The sequence below is a fragment of the Cherax quadricarinatus genome, unplaced genomic scaffold (assembly GCF_038502225.1).
Source record: "Cherax quadricarinatus isolate ZL_2023a unplaced genomic scaffold, ASM3850222v1 Contig340, whole genome shotgun sequence".
Classification (NCBI taxonomy): Eukaryota; Metazoa; Arthropoda; class Malacostraca; order Decapoda; family Parastacidae; genus Cherax; species Cherax quadricarinatus.
In genome coordinates, this window is record NW_027195366.1 from 12,501 (window position 1) to 39,890 (window position 27,390).

The 27,390-nt window shown below is 44.2% G+C and overlaps 1 protein-coding gene across 1 annotated transcript in view; it reads right to left on the bottom strand.

Annotated features, from left to right (window-relative positions):
* Gycalpha99B (guanylate cyclase 1 soluble subunit alpha 2) overlaps nt 1-27,390 on the bottom strand; it is a gene marked incomplete at its 3' end in the record, with an annotated part of 161,984 nt that overhangs the window by 10,889 nt on the left and 123,705 nt on the right. The window contains exons 6-8 of the mRNA XM_070080356.1: nt 21,829-22,008; nt 13,784-13,922; nt 5,727-5,893 (exon numbers count right to left, since the gene is read on the bottom strand). Coding sequence (XP_069936457.1) covers nt 5,727-5,893; nt 13,784-13,922; nt 21,829-22,008 — 486 coding nt within the window. The remainder of the gene's footprint in view (nt 1-5,726; nt 5,894-13,783; nt 13,923-21,828; nt 22,009-27,390) is intronic.

A 27,390-nucleotide genomic window follows, 5' to 3' on the forward strand; every position in this document is an offset into this window, starting at 1 on the left:
CACTGTTCTAGAAGATTGACCGTAGCGAAGCGAGCACACCGAACAAGCTAGTAGCGAGCTGTTAGGTAAGACACATATGCAACAGTTAGGTATCTTTATTATGAAACGTTTCGCCTACACAGTAGGCTTCTTCAGTCGAGTACAGAAAAGTTGATAGAAGCAGAGGATACTTGAAGACGATGTAATCAGTCCATCACCCTTAAAGTTTTGAGGTGGTCAGTCCCTCAGTCTGGAGAAGAGCATTGTTCCATAGTATGAAACAATATGGAGATGAAGTGACAGGATGGAGCCTTATATATTGCCAAGAGGTGAGACGTAGGTCACTAGAAGAGGTAAGAACTCAGATGTTGAGAGGTCAGGTCCCTCTCAAGTCCAGCTCCAAAACAGGTGACAGGTCCTTAGCTTCGAACTATAGGCCAATAAGCCTAACCTCCATAGTGGGAAAATTTATGGAATCAATAATTGCCGAGGCAGTTCGTAGCCACCTTGAAAAGCATAAATTAATCAACGAATCTCAGCATGATTTTACAAAGGGGCGTTCCTGCCTTACGAATTTATTAACTTTTTTCACTAAGGTATTTGAGGAGGTAGATCATGGTAATGAATATGATATTGTGTATATGGACTTCAGTAAGGCTTTTGACAGGGTCCCACATCAGAGACTATTGAGGAAAATTAAAGCACATGGAATAGGAGGAGAAATTTTTTCCTGGATAGAGGCATGGTTGACAAATAGGCAGCAGAGAGTTTGCATAAATGGGGAGAAATCAGAGTGGGGAAGCGTCACGAGCGGTGTTCCACAGGGGTCAGTGTTGGGCCCCCTGCTGTTCACAATCTACATAAACGACATAGATGAGGGCATAAAGAGCGACATCGGCAAGTTTGCCGATGACACCAAAATAGGCCGTCGAATTCATTCTGACGAGGACATTCGAGCACTCCAGGAAGATTTGAATAGACTGATGCAGTGGTCGGAGAAGTGGCAGATGCAGTTTAATATAGACAAATGCAAAGTTCTAAATGTTGGACAGGACAATAACCATGCCACATATAAACTAAATAATGTAGATCTTATTACGGATTGCGAAAAAGATTTAGGAGTTCTGGTTAGCAGTAATCTGAAACCAAGACAACAGTGCATAAGTGTTCGCAATAAAGCTAATAGAATCCTTGGCTTCATATCAAGAAGCATAAATAATAGGAGTCCTCAGGTTGTTATTCAACTCTATACATCCTTGGTTAGGCCTCATTTAGATTATGCTGCACAGTTTTGGTCACCGTATTACAGAATGGATATAAATTCTCTGGAAAATGTACAAAGGAGGATGACAAAGTTGATCCCATGTATCAGAAACCTTCCCTATGAGGATAGACTAAGGGCCCTGAATCTGCACTCTCTAGAAAGACGTAGAATTAGGGGGGATATGATTGAGGTGTATAAATGGAAGACAGGAATAAATAAAGGGGGTGTAAATAGTGTGCTGAAAATATCTAGCCTAGACAGGACTCGCAGCAATGGTTTTAAGTTGGAAAAATTCAGATTCAGGAAGGATATAGGAAAGTACTGGTTTGGTAATAGAGTTGTGGATGAGTGGAACAAACTCCCAAGTACAGTTATAGAGGCCAGAACGTTGTGTAGCTTTAAAAATAGGTTGGATAAATACATGAGTGGATGTGGGTGGGTGTGAGTTGGACCTGATAGCTTGTGCTACCAGGTCGGTTGCCGTGTTCCTCCCTAGTTGAACGACGGGGCCCCATCATCAATTCTTAGCAACCTGGTTCGCTGGTTGGGGGAGATATGCTGTAAATGAGGGTGTGTACATGCGCCGAATAAAGGTTATGTACTCTTTGCATGCCACACAAAGTCATAGAGAGGATTATCAGAAGAAGACTGGTGGAGCACCTAGGAAGTAATAAGCTTATACACGACAACCAACAGAGTTTCGGGGAAGAAAAATCCTGTGTCACAAAGCTACTGGAGTTTTACGAGGAGGTGACTGAAGTAAGACGCGAGAGAGAGAGATAGAGGGGTGGGTAGATTGCATTTTCTTGGAATGTAAGAAGGATTTTTTACACAGTTCCACACAAGAGATTAATGAAAAGGCTAGGGAATCAGGCAGGCATAACAGGAAAGGCACTGAAATAGATCAGAGAATACCTGACAGGAAGGCAACAACGAGTCATGGTACGTGACGCGTTGTCAGAGTGGGCGCCTGTGACGATCGCGGTTCCAAAGGGGTCAGTCCTAGGACCAGTGTTGTTTCTAGTATATGTGAATGACATTCACATGACGGAAGGGATAGATTCAGAAGTGTCCCTGTTTGCAAACAATGTGAAGCTAATGAGGAGAATTCAATCGGATTAGGATTAGGTAAGACTACAAAGGGATCTGTACGGACCAGGACCCCGAAATGACTCCCGGAGTTTAACCCCACCAAGTGAAAAGTCAGGAAGATTGGGAAGGGCAAAGAAGACCGCAGACCGAGTACTGCAAACCTCATTCAAGGAAAAGGATCTTGGGATGAGTATAATACGGAGCACATTTCCTGAGGTGCACATCAGCCAGATAACTGCTGCATCATTTGGGCGCCTGGCATACCTATGAATAGCGTCCCTATGCCTAAGTAAGGAATCGTTCAAAACTCTGTACACCGTGTACATCAGGCCCATATTGGAGTATACATCACCAGTTTGGAACCCACACCTGGTCAAGCACTTCAAGAAATTAGAGAAAGTGTAAGGGTTTGCAACAAGACTAGTCCCAGAGCTAAGGAGAATGTCCTATGAAGAAAGGTTAAGGAAAATCGGTCTCACGAAGCTGGAGGACAGGAGAATTAGGGAATACATGATAACGACATATAAAATACTGCGAGGAATTGACATGGTGGACAGAGACAGGATGTTCAAGAGATGGGGCACAACAAGAAGGGGTCACAGGTGGAAGTTGAAGATTCAGATGAATCACAGAGATGTTAGGAAGTACTTCTTCAGTCACATAGTTGTCAGGAAGTGGAATAGTCTGGAAAGTGTAGTGGAGGCAGGATCCTAACATATCTTTAAGAAGAGGTATGATAAAACTCATGGAGGAGGAAGAGTGACCTAGTAGCGACCAGTGAAGAGGCGGGGCCAGGAGCTGTGAATTGACCCTTGCAACCACAACTGAGTATAACTAGGTGTGTACACACACACACACACACACACACACACACACACACACACACACACACACACACAGTCACACACTCATTCTCCGTCTCCCTCTCTCCTCTTTCTCTCTCCCTTTATCTATCTAGGTACAATACCACAAACCAACTGGTATTGTCTGTGCATCATCTAAATTACCTTAAATCACAGGTAAACATTTACATTTACTTGTGTTGATCCTAGAGGAAAGGAAAAATTGTAAACTAAAAGAATAAAAACGTGAAGTGTAAAGAGAAGGCGGGTTGAATTACATAAATATGGAAATAAAAATATAATGCAATGTAAAAGAATTATATTTAAGAGAGTTGAATACTCTCTGAAATCTATAAAAATATGATGATTACTTTGAACAGGAGAAAAGGACAATTATGGCTTAAGTTATACCTCAATGGAATTAAAAATACTGAAGGAGAATAAGTAAAAAATGTGGGAAAAGGTAGAACGGGTTCGTAATAATGAACAAAAAAATATCAGAGAAACGAAAGAATCAATAGCGGAGATGCTCTCAGGACACCAGGAGGCACAGGTGATAAAATAGTCAGCAAGGAAACTGATGACAAGAGACAAGGCAGTCTGGTGGAGAAGAAGAAATGTAAGAGAGAGAGAGAGAGAGAGAGAGAGAGAGAGAGAGAACCACAAAGTCTCTACTGACTTAGAAGTAGATAGTAGATCACGAATGAGATAAAAGGGGAAACATAAGAGTATATCAATCACTGAGTGTACAAATCGACCAGGAATTAATTCATTCTGAAAATTTTCATAAGAATCAGAAAGTTTAATCAGGCATTATTTGCCCTCTGCGTATGCCTGATTAAACTTTCTGGCCACAAGAAATTCAAAATTTGATCTTGTGACAAAAACATTCTTTGGAGATACAAGATGTCTCTATGTATCCCTGGATCCAGATAGTCCGGAAATGGAAAGGGAATATGTGGGGGACGAGGAAGGAAAAAAATCAGCAGTTACAAAAGAGACAGAGGCGGATTTAGTGACAAGAGACAGTTCTCACCCTCAAGAAATCCGCGAAATCCTGCGCTTCCTCTCCATCTCTCACAAGACAACTCGCATCCCACCCGGCATCTCCCCTCCATCTCCAACTATAAACCTGACCCCTCGTTCCTTAGCAATGCCCACGTCAAGCACAACCTCACCTCTCCCCTCTTTTCACACGAGCAGTGAACACAGAGCTTTAACACCACGAGTCAGAGCATAAAACTCAAAAGATGGCCCCCTCAAGGAAGGTTCCTTGATGTTGGTGAGGGGCTCTTGATTTAGGGAATTGAATCTGTGCTCCAGTTCCCCGAATTAAGCCTGAATGCCTTCCACATCCCCCCTCAGGCGCTGTATAATCCACCGGGTTTAGCGCTTCTCCCTTGATTATAATAATAATAATAATCAAAAGATGGCACCAATGTAGATAGATTACCATACAACACTCATGAATTGAAAGAACAGAGAAAAGGCAACTATAAACAATGTCAACACAAAGAAAACAGAGATGATCATACATGTTCTCTGCCAAGCAGAATATCAAGGAACGAGGAAAGAAAGAAGACGTGGGGGAAACGAAAGAGATTTACCTTCAGACTGTCACCGAAGTGGCTACTTCATAGTGCACCCCATGTCCATCCTGTGGATGGTAGCGCAAGAATATATGGATACACGAGAGGTCTAGTAATTAGGCCCCAAAAGGGTTTATGTCTGGATTTATATCTACAGTTCACTTATCTGTTACAATTTATTAAGCAAATTTTGGAAATTTGCTTAATAAATCTGGTATTTGAAGGAATTTATTGATACTCAGAAACCAGTCGTATTTTGGAAAGGTGAGAGTGAAACAGAAATGAGTTAAATAACTATACTGGGCACAATATAGCAGACACAGTCGGGTAGCAGAGATATACAACCCACCACCAAATAGTAGGCGATAAAGACAGCAGGAGAACGCAATAACAAAGATTCACAACATAGCAGAAGCAGATTAACAAGGTTATATAAACAAAGCAACTAGTAGCCTAGGAGATTTGGGACTCTAATGAGGAAGCGAGAAGTGGAGAGCTAAGATGATGGAGGTTGTGATGGGAACTTTGAATCAATATATCAAAGACACACGAGAGAGAAAGAGAGAGAGAGAGAAGCAAAGATGAGCCAGCAAGGCCGGCTCTAGTACATATTTACTAGTGCAGCTGATATAATTAGAACAGAATACAAGAAACCTTTGGGTACAAGAGACCAAACACTTCTCAAATTCATTCATTTGTGGATACAAACATTTAGAAAGAACTAACAAGTCTGTGCAGGGAGGAAAAAAAATCATTGTGAACCTTGAAGGGATTAGATAATTCCCGAAGTGTACTGAAAAAGGAAACTGGAAGACAAGCCAACGAATGAGATGATTAGCTAATCAGAAGGAAATGAGGAAAGTAAAGGTCAAGTATAGACATACACACACACACACACACACACACACACACACACACACACACACACACACACACACACACACGAGGCTTCGATCTCACCTTGTACACGTCGAGCTGACCACAGAAGGCGTCGAACTGCGTGTAGAGGTTCTGTAGCATATTGATGACCATTAATGGCGTGGCTGTCGAGCAGATAGAAGTGAAACCCACTATGTCACTGAAGAGCATAGTCACTTCGTCGTGTTTCTGCGCCTCAAGAACTTCCCCTGCGTATATGACACCACCACCAGGGGTTAGTATACGATTTTTACCTCACTCCCTCTCTCACTCTCGCTCTCACTCTCGCTCTCACTCTTTCCATTGCTATTGTTGTCGCGCTCTTTTGCTCTCATTAGGTTTTGCTCTCACTTTCTCTCGCTCTTTGGCCCTTGGTATGGTATATCGCTCTCTCTCTCTCTCTCTCTCTCTCTCTCTCTCTCTCTTACAAAGGATTTTACAAGATTAGGTTAAAGGTTCCCAACTTTATTTACAAGCTAAGTCTTTTTATTGTTATGAGACTTACAAATAGGGAACAGGATGATGTTGGAGTTTCTCTCTCTCTCTCTCTCTCTCTCTCTCTCTCTCTCTCTCTGTATCTCCCTTAAACACAGATCTGGGTACAGGAAATTAATCATTCTCTATCCCTCAGATGTCACAGTGTTGAGATGTTCCCTGATGCTCACTTCCTCAAACCTTGTTACCAACACCTGCTTTGACTCGGGAAATCTTAATACCGTGGTTTACGTGTCTTGACGCTGGTGAAGAGCTCTTGATCCATGAAACTGAAGCTACACATTGCCCAGGTTATGACTTGTGGGTTTAAATTACTATAATCATGGGAAGCGCTAAACCAGTAAGATTATATAGTATGGGTTTGAAGCTTTTTCATGAATGTATGTAATGATTCTCTTTCAGTCTCCTATTTCTCTCTGTTCTTGTTTCGATTCTATGTTCTTTTCTTCCTAGCTTCATTTTTCCCCCTCTCCATCCTCCAGTTTCAATTATATGTTCTTATGTTCCCTTCCTCTCTATTCCTTTGTCTCCTCCTAGCTTTGATTTCTTCAGCTTCTCCTCCTCCTCCTATCTCATCCTATTTTCTCTGTTATTGTATATTGTCTTTCTAAATTTATTATCCCTCTCTCCATGTGACTTCATTCTTCTCTTGTCCCGTGTATTTCAGTTCTTTATTCCTCTTTCTCCTAATAATAATAATCGTTTTCTCTGCATCCTGTCTCATTTCTTTCTCTCACTCTATTCCTAATATTTTCGTTTCCTCGTCATCCTGTTTCAATTCTTTATCCATCTCTCCCCTTTTGAATGAATTCTTTCCTTCTTCCTCCTGTCTTCGTTCTTCATCCAACTTTCTCCTGACTTTTTTCTTCCTGTCTTCCTCTTGCGTAAAATCTACATTTGTCCCTATTCCTGAGTCTTATTTTCTCTATTTCTCCTCAATTCTTTAAATTTTCTTGTTGTCTGTTATTCCATCCATCAAAATCATCTTCACTATTAAATATTATTTTCCATTATCAGTTTTGTGTTTACAATGTAACTTAACATTATCTTTTTCCATTAACAAAAGGTAATCGTTAGATAAGATTACTAATCATTCGGTACATTGCGTTACATTAGACACACAATTGTTACATTCAAGGGGAAGCGCCATACTCGAAGGGGTCAAACAGCGCCTGGAGAATGGGAGATAATGATCAGTTCACGAACTGAATGTAATGGATCAGGTCTCCGTCACAGGCATCGACGCACCTCCCGCTGAAAGGCATTTTAGTCATTCTTTTGTTGGTAATATATTATCATGGTTCAGAGGATAATGTGTACGAGTTTTTTCCACATTGCGAAGACATTATCATATAAAAGTCTTAATTTTTATTTACACAGGGCAGATCTGATGCTCCATTACCGAGCGAGCATAGATTCTTACATAGCTGGTGCCCAGTAACTAGCGAGCATAGATTCTTACATAGCTGGTGCCCAGTAACTAGCGAGCATAGATTCTTACATAGCTGGTGCCCAGAAACTAGCGAGCATAGATTCTTACATAGCTAGTGCCCAGTAACTAGCGAGCATAGATTCTTACATAGCTGGAGCCCAGTAACTAGCGAGCATAGATTCTTACATAGCTGGTGCCCAGTAACTAGCGAGCATAGATTTTTACATAACTGGTGCCCAGTAACTAGCGAGCATAGATTCTTACATAACTGGTGCCCAGTAACTAGCGAGCGTAGATTCTTACATAACTGGTGCTTAGTAACTAGCGAGCATAGATTCTCACATAGCTGGTACCCAGTAACTAGCGAGCATAGATTCTTACATAACTGGTGCCTAGTAACTAGCGAGCATAGATTCTCACATAACCGGTGCCCAGTAACTAGCGAGCATAGATTCTCACATAACTGGTGCCCAGTAACTAGCGAGCATAGATTCTTACATAGCTGGTGCCTAGTAACTAGCGAGCATAGATTCTTACATAACTGGTGCCTAGTAACTAGCGAGCATAGATTCTTACATAGCTGGTGCCTAGTAACTAGCGAGCATAGATTCTTACATAACTGGTGCCTAGTAACTAGCGAGCATAGATTCTTACATAACTGGTGCCCAGTAACTAGCAAGCATAGATTCTTACATAACTGGTGCCCAGTAACTAGCGAGCATAGATTCTCACATAGCTGGTGCCCAGTAACTAGCGAGCATAGATTCTTACATAACTGGTGCCCAGTAACTAGCGAGCATAGATTCTTACATAGCTGGTGCCCAGTAACTAGCGAGCATAGATTCTTACATAACTGGTGCCCAGTAACTAGCGAGCATAGATTCTTACATAACTGGTGCCCAGTAACTAGCGAGCATAGATTCTTACATAACTGGTGCCCAGTAACTAGCGAGCATAGATTCTTACATAACTGGTGCCCAGTAACTAGCGAGCATAGATTCTTACATAACTGGTGCCTAGTAACTAGCGAGCATAGATTCTTACATAACTGGTGCCCAGTAACTAGCAAGCATAGATTCTTACATAACTGGTGCCCAGTAACTAGCGAGCATAGATTCTCACATAGCTGGTGCCCAGTAACTAGCGAGCATAGATTCTTACATAACTGGTGCCCAGTAACTAGCGAGCATAGATTCTTACATAGCTGGTGCCCAGTAACTAGCGAGCATAGATTCTTACATAACTGGTGCCCAGTAACTAGCGAGCATAGATTCTTACATAACTGGTGCCCAGTAACTAGCGAGCATAGATTCTTACATAACTGGTGCCCAGTAACTAGCGAGCATAGATTCTTACATAACTGGTGCCCAGTAACTAGCGAGCATAGATTCTTACATAGCTGGTGCCCAGTAACTAGCGAGCATAGATTCTTACATAACTGGTGCCCAGTAACTAGCGAGCATAGATTCTTACATAGCTGGTGCCCAGTAACTAGCGAGCATAGATTCTTACATAACTGGTGCCCAGTAACTAGCGAGCATAGATTCTTACATAACTGGTGCCCAGTAACTAGCGAGCATAGATTCTTACATAGCTGGTGCCCAGTAACTAGCGAGCATAGATTCTTACATAACTGGTGCCCAGTAACTAGCGAGCATAGATTCTCACATAGCTGGTGCCCAGTAACTAGCGAGCATAGATTCTTACATACCTGGTGCCTAGTAACTAGCGAGCATAGAATCTTACATAACTGGTGCCTAGTAACTAGCGAGCATAGATTCTTACATAACTGGTGCCCAGTAACTAGCGAGCATAGATTCTCACATAGCTGGTGCCCAGTAACTAGCGAGCATAGATTCTTACATAACTGGTGCCCAGTAACTAGCGAGCATAGATTCTTACATAACTGGTGCCCAGTAACTAGCGAGCATAGATTCTTACATAACTGGTGCCCAGTAACTAGCGAGCATAGATTCTTACATAGCTGGTGCCCAGTAACTAGCGAGCATAGATTCTTACATAACTGGTGCCCAGTAACTAGCGAGCATAGATTCTTACATAACTGGTGCTCAGTAACTAGCGAGCATAGATTCTTACATAGCTGGTGCCCAGAAACTAGCGAGCATTGATTCTTACATAGCTGGTGTAAAGTAACTAGCGAGCATTGATTCTTACATAGCTGGTGCCCAGTAACTAGCGAGCATAGATTCTTACATAGCTGGTGCCCAGTAACTAGCGAGCATTGATTCTTACATAGCTGGTGTCCAGTAACTAGCGAGCATAGATTCTCACATAGCTGGTGCCCAGTAACTAGCGAGCATTGATTCTTACATAGCTGGTGCCGAGTAACTAGCGAGCATAGATTCTTACATAACTTGTGCCCAGTAACTAGCGAGCATAGATTCTTTCATAACTGGTGCCTAGTAACTAGCGAGCATAGATTCTTACATAACTTGTGCCCAGTAACTAGCGAGCATAGATTCTTACATAACTGGTGCCTAGTAACTAGCGAGCATAGACTCTTACATAACTGGTGCCTAGTAACTAGCCAGCATAGATTCTTACATAACTGGTGCCCAGTAACTAGCGAGCATAGATTCTTACATAACTGGTGCCCAGTAACTAGCGAGCATAGATTCTTACATAGCTTGTGCCCAGTAACTAGCGAGCATAGATTCTTACATAACTGGTGCCCAGTAACTAGCGAGCATAGATTCTTACATAACTGGTGCCCAGTAACTAGCGAGCATAGATTCTTACATAACTGGTGCCTAGTAACTAGCGAGCATAGATTCTTACATAACTTGTGCCCAGTAACTAGCGAGCATAGATTCTTACATAACTGGTGCCTAGTAACTAGCGAGCATAGACTCTTACATAACTGGTGCCTAGTAACTAGCGAGCATAGATTCTTACATAACTGGTGCCCAGTAACTAGCGAGCATAGATTCTCACATAGCTTGTGCCCAGTAACTAGCGAGCATAGATTCTTACATAACTGGTGCCCAGTAACTAGCGAGCATAGATTCTTACATAACTGGTGCCCAGTAACTAGCGAGCATAGATTCTTACATAACTGGTGCCCAGTAACTAGCGAGCATAGATTCTTACATAGCTGGTGCCCAGTAACTAGCGAGCATAGATTCTTACATAACTGGTGCCCAGTAACTAGCGAGCATAGATTCTTACATAACTGGTGCCCAGTAACTAGCGAGCATAGATTCTTACATAGCTGTTGCCCAGTAACTAGCGAGCATTGATTCTTACATAGCTGGTGTCCAGTAACTAGATAGCATTGATTCTTACATAGCTGGTGCCCAGTAACTAGCGAGCATAGATTCTTACATAGCTGGTGCCCAGTAACTAGCGAGCATTGATTCTTACATAGCTGGTGTCCAGTAACTAGCGAGCATAGATTCTCACATAGCTGGTGTCCAGTAACTAGCGAGCATTGATTCTTACATAGCTGGTGCCCAGTAACTAGCGAGCATAGACTCTTACATAGCTGGTGCCCAATAACTAGCTAGCATAGATTCTCACATAGCTGGTGGCCAGTAACTAGCGAGCATAGATTCTTACATAGCTGGTGTCCAGTAACTAGCGAGCATAGATTCTTACATAGCTGGTGCCCAATAACTAGCTAGCATAGATTCTCACATAGCTGGTGGCCAGTAACTAGCGAACATAGATTCTTACATAGATGGTGCCAAGTAACTAACGAGCATAGATTCTCACATAGCTGGTGTCCAGTAACTAGCGAGCATAGATTCTCACATAACTGGCGCCCAGTAACTAGCCAGCATAGATTCTTACATAGCTGGTGTCCAGTAACTAGCGAGCATATATTCTTACATAGCTGGTGCCCAGTAACTAGCGAGCATTGATTCTTACATAGCTGGTGCCCAGTAACTAGCGAGCATAGATTCTTACATAACTGGTGCCCAGTAACTAGCGAGCATAGATTCTTACATAGCTGGTGCCCAGTAACTAGCGAGCATAGATTCTTACATAGCTGGTGCCCAGTAACTAGCGAGCATAGATTCTTACATAGCTGGTGCCCAGTAACTAGCGAGCATAGATTCTTACATAACTGGTGCCAAGTAACTAGCGAGCATAGATTCTTACATAACTGGTGCCCAGTAACTAGCGAGCATAGATTCTTACATAACTGGTGCCAAGTAACTAGCGAGCATAGATTCTTACATAACTGGTGTCCAGTAACTAGCGAGCATAGATTCTTACATAGCTGGTGCCTAGTAACTAGCGAGCATAGATTCTCACATAGCTGGTGCCCAGTAACTAGCGAGCATAGATTCTCACATAGCTGGTGCCCAGTGACTAGCGAGCATCGATTCTCACATAGCTGGTGCCCAGTAACTAGCGAGCATAGATTCTTACATAACTGGTGCCAAGTAACTAGCGAGCATAGATTCTTACATAACTGGTGGCCAGTAACTAGCGAGCATAGATTCTTTCATAACTTGTGCCCAGTAACTAGCGAGCATAGATTCTCACATAGCTGGTGCCCAGTAACTAGCTAGCATAGATTCTCACATAGCTGGTGCCTAGTAACTAGCGAGCATAGATTCTTACATAACTGGTGCCTAGTAACTAGCGAGCATAGATTCTCACATAACTGGTGCCCAGTAACTAGCGAGCATAGATTCTCACATAACTGGTGCCAAGTAACTAGCGAGCATAGATTCTCACATAACTGGTGCCAAGTAACTAGCGAGCATAGATTCTTACATAACTGGTGCCTAGTAACTAGCGAGCATAGATTCTTACATAGCTGGTGCCTAGTAACTAGCGAGCATAGATTCTTACATAACTGGTGCCCAGTAACTAGCGAGCATAGATTCTTACATAACTGGTGCCCAGTAACTAGCGAGCATAGATTCTTACATAACTGGTGCCTAGTAACTAGCGAGCATAGATTCTTACATAGCTGGTGCCTAGTAACTAGCGAGCATAGATTCTTACATAACTGGTGCCTAGTAACTAGCGAGCATAGATTCTTACATAGCTGGTGTCCAGTAACTAGCGAGCATAGATTCTTACATAGCTGGTGTCCAGTAACTAGCGAGCATAGATTCTTACATAGCTGGTGCCTAGTAACTAGCGAGCATAGATTCTCACATAGCTGGTGTCTAGTAACTAGCGAGCATAGATTCTCACATAGCTGGTGCCCAGTAACTAGCGAGCATAGATTCTTACATAGCTGGTGCCTAATAACTAGCGAGCATAGATTCTTACCTAGCTGGTGCCCAGTAACTAGCTAGCATAGATTCTTACCTAGCTGGTGCCCAGTAACTAGCGAGCATAGATTCTTACCTAGCTTGTTACCAGAGGTAGTCATCTAGAATAAATCTCAATGTGCTCATCTAGTTCAAAATTCCGAGTGCTTAGCTAGTCACAAGTTCCAGAGAGATCACCTAGTTAGAGTTCCAGCGAGCTCGGCTAGTCAGAGATCACCTCGTTAAAATGTGGATATGCTCAACTAGCCAGAATCAGCTAGTGATCCGAGGTGCTCACCTAGGAATAGACTCGTTTTGCTCACATAGCCATTTACCATAGCTAATCTTACAGGACACCAAATGTGCTATTGAAGCTAGCCTCTCAAGCGGTCACCTAGTGAGAACCCAAGGTGCAATTATAAGTAGTCTCTCAAGGTCCTCACCTAACTTCATTGCCAAGGTTAAATTATAGTGTCTCAAAACCCTCACCTAACCTCATTGCCAAGGTGAAATTATAGTGTCTCAAAACCCTCACCTAACCTCATTGCCAAGGTGAAATTATAGTGTCTCAAAACCCTCACCTAACCTCATTGCCAAGGTGAAATTATAGTCTCTCAAAACCCTCACCTAACCTCATTGCCAAGGTGAAATTATAGTCTTTCAAGGCTTTGTTAACCTCGGTTCCAAGTTGTAATCTTGTGATGTACAATCCTTGCCCAGTCTCTGAGGGCCCTCACCCAGGACAACATCCTTGCCCAGTCTCTGAGGGCCCTCACCCAGGACAACATCCTTGCCCAGTCTCTGAGGGCCCTCACCCAGGACAACATCCTTGCCCAGTCTCTGAGGGCCCTCACCCAGGACAACATCCTTGCCCAGTCTCTGAGGGCCCTCACCCAGGACAACACCCAAAGTGCCGTCCAAGTCGACGTGCTCACCTAGCCAGAGTCTCTTGGCAATGTCCGGTGGGAAGATGAGGTGGAGAAGAGAGACATTTTTCTCTCGTTCCTTGTCAACAGCGTTGTTTGTCTCCTCGATGGAGTCCTTCAGCTGCGCCATCCTCCTCTTGAGGCCATCCTGTAGGAAGAGCAAGAAACTTAGTTGAAGACGATCTCGGTAGGAAGTCGAAATGTACATTTTTTTTTTTGGTCACACTGTGGGTTATCAACATCACCGTGAACATCCGAACTAAACTAAATTAAATCTAAAATGCCGGGAAGAATATCTTGGGTGTTCATCAAGAGGTTAAGGGAAAATATGTTTTTTTTTTTTGAAAAAAAATGTCTATTTTTAGTTTGGTTGTAAAGGTGAGTTAAGATAAGAAAACAAAAGTAAGAAGGAGCACTGCCGTAGGCCAGCAGGTCTGCGGCAGTGCTCCTTCCTACTTATGTTAATTTTATTTCTTACGCTCCTTGTATTAGTATAATAAACCATAGGTAGCTAGTCGCTCGTTGCCCTCTACTGTGTCTGTTGAACAGTTCTATTGCATTTATTAGTAACTTTATGATGAACAGTATCCTTTGAACATATCCCGAAGGTTTCCAGTCATCTTTTTTTCGTTTCCATCCCTCGTGTAACTTATTCTTTCCCACACAAATCCATAACTCTACTATCAGTTTAAAGTTGTTGAGAACTCTGCAACGGCCCCCTCGACTAACGTTACCACTCCTCCCCCAGAGAGATGTACCTCATCCCTTGCCATACAAATTGTCCCAGTTGTAGGGAATGGATTACAAGTTCTCTGAAGCACCTGTCTAACCAGCAGATTACATCATTTTCTCTTGACATCCATTCATTGACTACTCCTTTTCTAGGTAAAATACTACATATAATCGGTACCCATTCCTTAAACCTAATTATACCTACAGCTGTCCTGTACTTATCTAGTGGCTCCTGTATCCTACCCTTTACAGTATTGTTTCCACCACCACTAAGGCAGTTATTAGGCCTGTTCCGATTACCTGACATATTATCCAACGTACTGACTACATCACGAACGTGAAACACACCATCTGTCACTTCTTCCTATCTCTGTTATACCACAAAGATATTTCTACCTTTATTACCAGAGGAATTAGTGGTACCTTTATCTTCACTGACCATTCAAATACATTCGTCCTGGACAACAGAGAATCAATTTCCAACCTTCTAATCGACTCTTAACCTTCCTAACCTTGATGTTTCTTAATTAACTGGAATCATCCACCCACTTAACCGCTGCCAGTCTACTACTCACTGCTGGTAACTTGTTCCCCCTCACTAACCACAACCACCTCACACTCATTACTTATCCAGACGAATTTTCAGTTTATTTTCCCTGAGAAGTAGAAATTCCTTCAACACTTTGAACTCCCCTTCAACACCTTAAACTCTAAGACAAAACAGAAGCAGCCATGGTGCACTATAACACTCCACACTAATCCACCGAAACACTTCAGAACAGGTACGACCTCTCCTGACCACTAACCTCAGAGAACCGAGAAGCGATCAGTTACAGTGTATGAACGAAAGCATGTAAATACCAAACGTAATTAAAAACTAAACAGAACTGCAAAATACGGTTTCATGAAAGGTATATTTTTCTTCACGATTATTTTTCATATATTAATATGTAGAGATTTTCAATATTTTATTTTTAAATGGCATTGTTATGACTTTTTCCAAAAAATGGGAATTGTATTTTAACGAATGGTAATAATTATGAAGTGTAGTAAGTGCTTTAAATAGTCTTTCCTAATATGTATTAAGAATAACTAAGGAAACGTGTACAATAAAAGGCTAAATATTAAACAGATTGGCTGGAAATTTATGAATGCGTATACTTGTAGAGGTTTTCGGTGGGCAACACCTCCACGGCCCAGTCTCTGACCAGGCCTCATGGTGGATCAGGGCCTGATCAACCAGGCTGTTATGCTCATTCCAACTTATCCCAATATAGTACACATCTGTTACTAAACAATCTATGCTTGTCATCTTTGACTACCCTCGCTATCCCCATTACATCCACACGACCAGACACTACAGATAACTAGAAACATGAAACACAACACGAGGGAACCAGGTGGAAAAAACATTAAGGGAGAGTACATAGAGATAACTGATGATCTACGACACTCAGATATTTTCGTAGCATAAAAGAATGGAAAAAAATGACAGAGGAAACTGAAGGGAAGAATGCAGATGAAAAAGTTTCCGAGGATCTGGAAAAAAATCTCTGACTGCGGGTTCAAACCCCACCCGTGGTATGGCTTGTTTCCTCCAATTGTACTGAGAGTCTTAAGTAGCACACGACAGAAAACTGACACATCTAAAAGTGTAAACAAAAAAGTAAGATTTAGGAAACCTTGATTAAGACTTAAGATAAAAAGATGGCGGATGCAGTTAAGATAAACATATAAGATAGTAGAAACAGAAACTCCGTTCTCAGAAAACCCTTTTACTAGTGCACCCACTGCGCTCCCTCCCATCAGCACTCTCCCTGAAGTCTCCCTTCCACTCCCATGAGAAAATAACTCAATCCACTCTCACCACATACAAACTCCACATCCGTCTTTAATTCTCCAAGCATCTCTGGGTTAAGGAATCCCTCATAACTTCACTCACCAGAGCTCACATAACCTCAAACCCTTTCCTAATCAGCGGAAAGTGAGCCAGTAACCTCGGGCACCATAGATATGAAAGCAAAACTGATAGCAAGGTATCAGATACACTGCGGGATCTAAGAAGAGGCGCAGAATTAATATATAAATTACTATAACACTTAAAATCAATAAGACAGTTTGAATATTGCAGTTATAAGAATAGGAAATGCTTTTATATGAGGTGATTTAGGTAGCAGCTCTTAGTTTGAGGAATGAAACATGTGCAGCTGTGGTGGTGAGTGTGAGGGTGTGGTGGTGTGTGTGTGGTGGTGTGGTGGTGAGTGTGAGGGTGCGGTGGTGTGTGTGTGGTGGTGTGGTGGTGAGTGTGAGGGTGCGGTGGTGTGTGTGTGGTGGTGTGGTGGTGAGTGTGAGGGTGTGGTGGTGTGTGTGTGGTGGTGTGGTGGTGAGTGTGAGGGTGTGGTGGTGTGTGTGTGGTGGTGTGGTGGTGAGTGTGAGGGTGTGGTGGTGTGTGTGTGGTGGTGTGGTGGTGAGTGTGAGGGTGTGGTGGTGTGTGTGTGGTGGTGTGGTGGTGAGTGTGAGGGTGTGGTGGTTTGTGTGTGGTGTGGTGGTGAGTGTGAGGGTGCGGTGGTGTGTGTGTGGTGGTGTGGTGGTGAGTGTGAGGGTGTGGTGGTGTGTGTGTGGTGGTGTGGTGGTGAGTGTGAGGGTGTGGTGGTGTGTGTGTGGTGGTGTGGTGGTGTGTGTGAGGGTGTGGTGGTTTGTGTGTGGTGTGGTGGTGAGTGTGAGGGTGTGTGTGGTGGTGTGTGTGAGGGTGTGGTGGTGTGTGTGTGGTGTGGTGGTGAGTGTGAGGGTGTGGTGGTTTGTGTGTGGTGTGGTGGTGAGTGTGAGGGTGCGGTGGTGTGTGTGTGGTGGTGTGGTGGTGAGTGTGAGGGTGTGGTGGTTTGTGTGTGGTGTGGTGGTGAGTGTGAGGGTGTGGTGGTGTGTGTGTGGTGGTGTGGTGGTGAGTGTGAGGTTGTGTTGGTGTGTGTGTGTTGGTGTGGTGGTGAGTGTGAGGGTGTGGTGGTTTGTGTGTGGTGTGGTGGTGAGTGTGAGGGTGTGGTGGTGTGTGTGTGGTGGTGTGGTGGTGAGTGTGAGGGTGTGGTGGTTTGTGTGTGGTGTGGTGGTGAGTGTGAGGGTGTGTGTGGTGGTGAGTGTGAGGGTGTGGTGGTGTGTGTGTGGTGGTGAGTGTGAGGGTGTGGTGGTGTGTGGGGGGTGTGGTGGTGAGTGTGAGGGTGTGGTGGTGTGTGTGTGGTGTGGTGGCGAGTGTAAGGGTGTGGTGGTGTGTGTGTGGTGTGGTGGCGAGTGTGAGGGTGTGGTGGTGTGTGTGTGGTGTGGTGGCGAGTGTGAGGGTGTGGTGGTGTGTGTGTGGTGTGGTGGCGAGTGTGAGGGTGTGGTGGTGTGTGTGTGGTGTGGTGGCGAGTGTGAGGGTGTGGTGGTGTGTGTGTGGTGTGGTGGCGAGTGTGAGGGTGCGGTGGTGTGTGTGGTGGTGAGTGTGATGGTGTGGTGGTGTGTGTGGTGGTGAGTGTGAGGGTGTGGTGGTGAGTGTGTGGTGAGTGTGGTGGTATGAGTGTGGTGCTGTGTGTGTGGTGGTGGTGGTGTGGTGGTGTGTGTGTGGTGGTGTGGTGGTGAGTGTGAGGGTGTGGTGGTGAGTGCGAGGGTGTCGTGGTGAGTGTGAGGGTGTGGTGGTGAGTGTGAGAGTGTGGTGGTGAGTGTGAGGGTGTGGTGGTGAGTGTGAGGGTGTGGTGGTGAGTGTGAGGGTGTGGTGGTGTGTGTGTGTGTGTGGTAGTGTGGTGGTGAGTGTGAGGGTGTGGTGGTGGGTGTGAGGGTGTGGTGGTGGGTGTGAGGGTGTGGTGGTGAGTGTGAGTGTGTGGTGGTGAGTGTGTGTGAGGGTGTGGTGGTGAGTGTGGTGGTGATTGTGAGGGTGTGGTCGTGAGTGTGAGGTGGTGAGTGAAAGTGTGTGGTGGTGTGTGGTGGTGAGTGTGTGTGGTGGTGAGTGTGTGTGGTGGTGAGTGTGTGTGGTGGTGAGTGTGTGTGGTGGTGAGTGTGAGGGTGTGGTGGTGAGTGTGAGAGTGTGAGTGCTGTGTGTGTGGTGGTGTGGTGGTGAGTGTGAGGGTGTGGTGGTGATTGTGAGGGTGTCGTGGTGAGTATGAGGGTGTGGTGGTGAGTGTGTGGTGGTGAGTGTGTGGTGGTGAGTGTGTGTGGTGGTGAGTGTGTGTGGTGGTGAGTGTGTGTGGTGGTGTGTGGTGGTGAGTGTGTGGTGGTGAGTGTGTGTGGTGGTGAGTGTGTGTGGTGGTGAGTGTGTGTGGTGGTGAGTGTGTGTGGTGGTGAGTGTGAGGGTGTGGTTGTGAGTGTGGTGGTGAGTGTGAGGGTGTGGTGGTGTGTGTGTGGTGGTGAGGGTGTGGTGGTGTGTGTGGTGGTGTGGTGGTGAGTGTGAGGGTGTAGTGGTGAGTGTGGTGGTGAGTGTGAGAGTGTGGTGGTGTGTGTGTGGTGGTGAGTGTGAGGGTGTGGTGGTGTGTGTGGTGGTGAGTGTGAGGGTGTGGTGGTGTGTGTGGTGAGTGTGAGGGTGTGGTGGTGAGTGTGGTGAGTATGAGGGTGTGGTGGTGAGTGTGTGGTGAGTGTGAGGGTGTGGTGAGTGTGTGTGGTGAGTGTGAGGGTGTGGTGGTGAGTATGAGGGTGTGGTGGTGAGTGTGTGGTGAGTGTGAGGGTGTGGTGAGTGTGAGGGTGTGGTGAGGGTGTGGTGGTGAGTGTGTAGTGAGGGTGTGGTGGTGAGTGTGTGTGGTGGTGTGAGGGTGTGGTGATGAGTGTGAGAGTATGGTGGTGAATGGGTATGTGTGGTGGTAAGTGTGTGTGATGGTGAGTGTGTGTGTGGTGGTGAGTGTGTGTGTGTGGTGGTGAGTGTGAGTGTGTGGTGGTGAGTGTGAGTGTGTGGTGGTGAGTGTGTGGTGGTGAGTGGGAGTGTGTGGTGGTGAGTGGGAGTGTGTGGTGGTGAGTGTGAGTGTGTGGTGGTGAGTTTGAGTGTGTGGTGGTGAGTTTGAGTGTGTGGTGGTGAGCTTGAGTGTGTGGTGGTGAGGTGGTGTGAGTGTGTGGTGGTGAGTGTGTGGTGGTGAGTGGGAGTGTGTGGTGGTGAGTGTGAGTGTGTGGTGGTGAGTGTGAGTGTGTGGTGGTGAGTTTGAGTGTGTGGTGGTGAGTTTGAGTGTGTGGTGGTGAGCTTGAGTGTGTGGTGGTGAGTGTGTGGTGGTGAGTGGGAGTGTGTGGTGGTGAGTGTGAGTGTGTGGTGGTGAGTGTGAGTGTGTGGTGGTGAGTGTGAGTGTGTGGTGGTGAGGTGGTGTGAGTGTGGTGGTGAGGTGGTGTGTGTGGTGGTGAGTGTGTGGTGGTGAGTGTGAGTGTGTGGTGGTGAGTGTGAGTGTGTGGTGGTGAGTGTGAGTGTGTGGTGGTGAGTGTGAGTGTGGTGGTGAGTGTGAGTGTGTGGTGGTGAGTGTGAGTGTGTGGTGGTGAGTTTGAGTGTGTGGTGGTGAGTGTGAGTGTGTGGTGGTGAGTTTGAGTGTGTGGTGGTGAGGTGGTGTGAGTGTGTGGTGGTGAGGTGGTGTGAGTGTGTGGTGGTGAGTGTGTGGTGGTGAGTGGGAGTGTGTGGTGGTGAGTGGGAGTGTGTGGTGGTGAGGTGGTGTGAGTGTGTGGTGGTGAGTGTGTGGTGGTGAGTGTGTGGTGGTGAAGTTATACCAAGACTTGAGGAGGTAGTCACGGACAGGTGGAGAAATAATCCTGACGATCAAGATAAAACTGAATGGAGACAAAATAAGAGATGATGCTGAAAGACATATTAAAATGGATAAACAAAGCAAGTAATGATTCACAATAATTATTACAGAGACCAACACAACTTCTGGTGTAAGCAAACTGCATACTGCAACAGTCATATAAATCCCAGTATGCAAATAATGTGACAATAATAAGAATGGCAATAAGGAAAAATGCGGAAAGGATGCAATACGATCAGAGTAAATTGCAGGAGTAATCAGCGACAATGGCGACCAGAATTCAACCAATGCAATGCAAAGTTGGGAAATATGAAAAAAGTGACTTTGAAGCAAAGGCTACAAAGTCACCTTTTCTGACTATGAGAAGACCCTTTAATTGGGCACAGTGAAGAACACTCCACCAAAGTCACATATAAATAGAATAACATCTGTAGCAATTATAAGTTATCAGAACTAAGATTTATCCTCAGGAATCTTAAACAAAAGTGTCGTTCATTACCCAGTGCACGACTTGTGTGTGTGTGTGTGTGTGTGTGTGTGTGTGTGTGTGTGTGTGCGCTCGCACGCCTGTAAAACTGATATGTATGAAACACACAAACCCTGGAGTAGCCCTTAAAATTATCAACCAGGAGACCTGGTCCCTGACCAGGAATCATCTTCAAGTAACTTCTAAGTAACTAGCCCTCGCCGAAACACCGCTAGTTTTCAGTTTTCTCTTCTAAGCTCTCTTCCTCTCCCCTCACGCAAATACCAAGGTCCTTGAAGAGAAGAGGACCTAGATCAGGGATTTAAAGATGGCAACTAGGGACAACTGAGCTAAGTGAAGTTAGAAAGTATTCCAATGGTTTCAGGGTGATAGACAAGTGGAATAAGGAAGCTGGGTTAGAAAGTGTTCCAGTGGTTTCAGAGTGACAGAATGAGTAAGCCAGGAAGGTCCTCCAGGCTCCTTACATTCAGAGCTTTAAGAGTCTGGCACAACTCTAGACATCAGCGTCAAGTATGTATCAGAGTGAAGCAAGAGAGTGTGGGTGGACTTTGTAGCAACTAGCGACGAGGCGGGCCAGGAGCTGTAAACTGACCCCTGAAACCCAGAAATAGGCGATTACACACACACACACACACACACACACACACACACACACACATACACACACAAGAGCCAGGAGCTGCAACTTGACCTCTGGAACCACAATTAGGTGAGTACACACACAAATACACACATACACATGGGACAGGAGCTGCGAATCGACCCCTGCAACCACAAATAGGTGGTTACACACACACACACACACACACACACACACACACACACACAAACACACACACACACACACACACACACACACACACACACATACACACACACACACACACACACTCACACACACACACACACACACACACACACACACACACACACACACACACACACACACACACACAGTAGCGATCAGTAAAGAGGCGGGGCCAGGAGCTATAACTCGACCCTCGCAACCACAACTAGGTGAGTACACACAAGCACACACACTCTTCTGCTATGACATTTCCCCTACGATTTACGCAGGTTTCTTTATCCACCTGTTCACTCACCTGGGCCCTTGACTGCTCACCCACCAGGATAACGTCCCTGGTGGCGTCGTGGATGGGGATGTGTGAGAGGTAGAGGCCGTGGGAGGTGAGACCAGTGAGGCCATCTATGAGAGGCGACCCCACGAACAGTAGCGAGTCACTCTCAGGACACACCACCATCTGTCCCTTCAGCTCCATGTTCTGTAAGAAAACAATGTATACAGGCCTACTATATATGGGCCTAGGTATAGGCCTAATACATATGGGTCTAACATATATGGGCCTAGTATATATGGGACTAGCATGAATGGGCCTAGAATATAAGGGTCTAGCATGTATGGGTCTAGCATGTATGGGTCTAGCATGTATGAGTCTAGCATGTATGGGTCTAGCATGTATGGGTCTAGCATGTATGGGTCTAGCATGTATGGGTCTAGCATGTATGGGTCTAGCATGTATGGGTCTAGCATGTATGGGTCAAGCATGTATGGGTCTATCATGTATGGGTCTATCATGTATGGGTCTAGCATGTATGGGTCTAGCATGTATGGGTCTAGCATGTATGGGTCTAGCATGTATGGGTCTAGCATCTATAGACCAACCATATAGTACTCAGAACTCTCAAGTAAGGTACTTTTATTTTCCAGCTACGCACCTGTGAAATATTTTAGCAAAGGATCTGTGAATTTTCTGTATTCCACATTTAGATTATTATTATTTATAAACTGATAAAGCTACCCGTAAGCGAAACGTTTTAATAACGAACGATAACGTTTTTGTGTGCCCTTATCAACCACGTTTAAACTTTTATTTTCGCTTTTCTAAAGATATTTTTTTCATTAACGCGGACAGCTACCTGTGATCCCAGGTATAAATCACCTGGACCTGACTCCTGGTGGAGAGAAATACAGTACCTGCACTCAAAGAAGAAGGGCTTTCAATGTTCCAGTTATGAGGGTTATTTGAATCGTGAAGTCATCTCGCTTTTAGCAATACAGTTATTGAACGAATGACGGTGAATACATTTCCTCTTTTTAAGTCACCTTACCTTGGTGGGAGACAGCCGGTGTGTTGAAAAACAAAATCCTGCAAGTCAATACAAATTTAAAATAACCGAGCCGACTGGTTGGAAAAGGAATTAAATAATTCAGCTCCCCATTACAGTCATCTAAAAGCTATAATCACAATAATATTTAAAGAGGTGGACTGGTATGCCAGCGGAAGGTCTCAGTCGGATGACTAAAAGCTCCACCTGCGAGTCATTATACGAGTAGAACTCGCGTCGTTTCCTGACAAACATTATCTAACCTTCTCCATTATCAATATGAAAACAAGGGGTAGCTAACAACAGTCCCCTCAGTATCAAGAACAGCAAGGGGAAGTTAACAATAGTCCCCTCATCTAGCGCAACGAGGGGTAGCTAACAACAGTCCCCTCAGTATCAAGAACAGCAAGGGGAAGTTAACAATAGTCCCCTCATCTAGCGCAACGAGGGGTAGCTAACAACAGTCCCCTCAGTATCAAGAACAGCAAGGGGAAGTTAACAATAGTCCCCTCATCTAGCGCAACGAGGGGTAGCTAACAACAGTCCCCTCAGTATCAAGAACAGCAAGGGGAAGTTAACAATAGTCCCCTCATCTAGGGCAACAGTCCCCTCAGTATCAAGAACAGCAACAAAGGAGAGCAAACGACAGCTGGGAGAAGATAGATTTCGATAGCAAACGTTGATTTACGAACTCGTCTAATTTCAATAGTCTTTCATCATTATAATACACAAATACCCCGTACATAGGAGAGAGAAACTTAAGACACCGTTTCGGCTCTGACTTGGGCCTTTTACAAGTCGGTTGAAGTCCCGACTGAAGCGTCACAGAAAGCTTTTCTCTCTCCTATATGCGGGATATTTATGTATTGTTCCAGTTATGGTATTGTGCCATATTTCATATTTTTATTCCTATATATTATCTTTACGGGGAAGTGCACAACCAACCGGGGTCACAGAGCGCCTGACCTGCAAGTAGGATCAAGGACATTAGGTGCCACGAACTTTGTGGCAATATGCCAAGTAAAGGAGCAGCTACGATCAATACCTGAGGTACAGTTATTAATTGTATTAGTGTGACTTCGTAAATGGTGCAAGTCGGACCGAAACGTCGTCGAAAGAATCTATGTGCGGGTTTTCTGTATAATGTACCCGTTACGGTATTGGATAATATTCCAAATTTAGCATCTAGGGATGGCTGGGATAGCCTCGGATAGTGTGGGTTAAGCTTGGATAGGCTGGGATAGCCTAGGATAGTGTGGAATAGGCTAGGATAGGCTGGGATAACCTAGGAAAAAGTGGGATACGCTAGAAGAGTATTTTTCGTGAATTTTTTATCCGGTACCGAAAAATCACAAAATTTAAATTCTGTGGTATAGTTTTTTTTTGGAAATTGCTCTTAGATGTCGTGTCGGGCAATTCTGAAAAAAAAAAAAACTGTTACTGCCCAGGTTTAGTTTTGGAACCCGTAATGGGCAGGGAGAAAGTTTGGGCCAACTTTAATTAGAAAGTGTTAAAAGAAAGTATACCTTTTTCACACTAAGAATTCTGGGTGAAATGTTTGTCTCTCCTAAAAGGTTAAAATGTGTGTTAAAGGAAACGAAAATTTATAATAGTTACCCAATAATGTCACCCAGAATTACCTAATTTGTAGAGTAACTCATACATATGGGACAGTTGGATATCTGTTGTTCAAACGTCTACACAGTAGGCTTCTTCAGTCAAATGCAGAGGCATAAGGTGTAGTAGTGAAGATGATATAATCCGTCAGGTGGTCAGTCCCTCAGCCAAGAGCTGCTCTTCTCCAGGCTGAGGAACTGACTATCACAAATACTATTTACCCATGGTTGATTAATCACATCATTTTCACGTCACTACCACACTTGGTGCTTCTATATTTGACTGAAAAAGCCTTTTGTATAGGCGAAACGTTTCAACAATATAGATACCCAAACCATTCCAAGGGCGGAGTTAGAACCCGCGATCAGAGAGTCATACAACTCCAGACCGACGCGCTAGCCACTGTGTCACGATAGATATTCAACTGTGTCAACTGTCGTAATCATCCTCCCGGTATTTCATACCATTTTCGACTACACTGTTAGCTAATATATACAGCGTTATTACACTGACTCTAATGCAGGTTTCTAGTTCAATATTAACGACAGTTTTAGAGTATTAACGACAGTTTTAGAGTATTAACGACAGTTATAGAGTATTAACGACAGTTATAGAGTATTAACGACAGTTATAGAGTATTAACGACAGTTATAGAGTATTAACGACAGTTATAGAGTATTAACGACAGTTATAGAGTATTAACGACAGTTATAGAGTATTAACGACAGTTTTAGAGTATTAACGACAGTTTTAGAGTATTAACGACAGTTTTAGAGTATTAACGACAGTTTTAGAGTATTAACGACAGTTTTAGAGTATTAACGACAGTTTTAGAGTATTAACGACAGTTTTAGAGTATTAACGACAGTTTTAGAGTATTAACGACAGTTTTAGAGTATTAACGACAGTTTTAGAGTATTAACGACAGTTTTAGAGTATTAACGACAGTTATAGAGTATTAACGACAGTTATAGAGTATTAACGACAGTTATAGAGTATTAGCGACAGTTTTAGAATATTAACGATAGTTTTAGAGTATTAACGACAGTTTTAGAGTATTAACGACAGTTTTAGAGTATTAACGACAGTTTTAGAGTATTAACGACAGTTTTCGAATTTTAAAGATACTTCGTTCAGAAAATATTATCTTCTAAGAACTCTATATTTAGTCATATTAACACTAGCTCCATAGTCATTATTTACTTAAGGATTTCCATTATATGAGTGGGTTAGGTTAGGTTAGGTTAGGTTAGGTAAGGTTCACTAAGGTTTACCTGGAGCTTACCTGAAGAGGGTTTCGGGGGTCAACGCACCCGCGGTTCGGTCTGAGACCAGGCCTCATGGTGGGTCAGGGTCTGATCAACCAGGCTGTTACCGCTGTCTGCACGCAAGTTGACACACGAACCACAGCCCGGTTGGTCAGGTACTGACTTTAGGTGCCTGTCCAGCGCCTTCTTGAAGTCAGGGGTCTATTGGTAATCCCACTTAAGTATGCTGGTAGGCGGTTGAACAGTCTTGGCCCCTGGACAATAATCCTGTTCTCTCTCAATGTACTCGTGGAGCCCCTGCTTTTCATCGGGGGAATGTTGCATCTCCTGCCGAGTCTTTTGCATTCAGAGGAAGAGATTTTCGTGTGCAGGTTTGGTACCAAACCCTCCAGGACCTTCCAAGTGTATATTATCATGTATCTCTCTCGCCTGCGTTCCAGGGAATACAGATCAAGGACCTTCAACCGGTTCCAGTAATTTAGATAAGGTAATGAAAGGTTCGTCAGGAAACAAGACAAGTGTTTCCTGACGCGGGTCTTAGATAATGACCCGCCGTTGGAGCTTTTAGTCATCTGACCGAGGCCTTCCACTGGCTTACCGGGCCACCCCTTTAAAAATTATGCTCATAGTTATAACCAATTCTCTCATATGAGTAACAGTAACATTGTGTCAAAAGTCGTTAATTACATGAAACGTTTCGCCACTAGTGGCTTCCTCAGTTCTCTTCAGGACCGAAGAAGCCTTTCATGGCGAAACGTTTCTTCTGATAAATGTCCTGAACTGTGAAGTGCCTTTTTCCACGGATTGTCGATATCACCACGCTTGTTATTTTATTCAAACTTATAGCCATTTCTAGATAATTACACATGCAGTATGATGCATTTATTGTCAATGTTTCGCTCACATAGCTTGCTTTATCAAGTCACAAACGGATCTACCCGAGGAGAGACAGGTATCGGTAGGCTCGCCAGGACACCCTGCGTCTGGTCGTTTCCATGTGGTGATCCAGCCACTGGAAGAGATCATGTGTGTAGTGACGAGAAGATCCAGCCACTGGAAGAGATCATGTGTGTAGTGACGAGAAGATCCAGCCACTGGAAGAGATCATATGTGTAGTGACGAGAAGATCCAGCCACTGGAAGAGATCATGTGTGTAGTGACGAGAAGATCCAGCCACTGGAAGAGATCATATGTGTAGTGACGAGAAGATCCAGCCACTGGAAGAGATCATATGTGTAGTGACGAGAAGATCCAGCCACTGGAAGAGATCATATGTGTAGTGACGAGAAGATCCAGCCACTGGAAGAGATCATATGTGTAGTGACGAGAAGATCCAGCCACTGGAAGAGATCATATGTGTAGTGACGAGAAGATCCAGCCACTGGAAGATATCATGTGTGTAGTGACGAGAAGATCCAGCCACTGGAAGAGATCATATGTGTAGTGACGAGAAGATCCAGCCACTGGAAGAGATCATATGTGTAGTGACGAGAAGATCCAGCCACTGGAAGAGATCATATGTGTAGTGACGAGAAGATCCAGCCACTGGAAGAGATCATATGTGTAGTGACGAGAAGATCCAGCCACTGGAAGAGATCATATGTGTAGTGACGAGAAGATCCAGCCACTGGAAGAGATAATATGTGTAGTGAC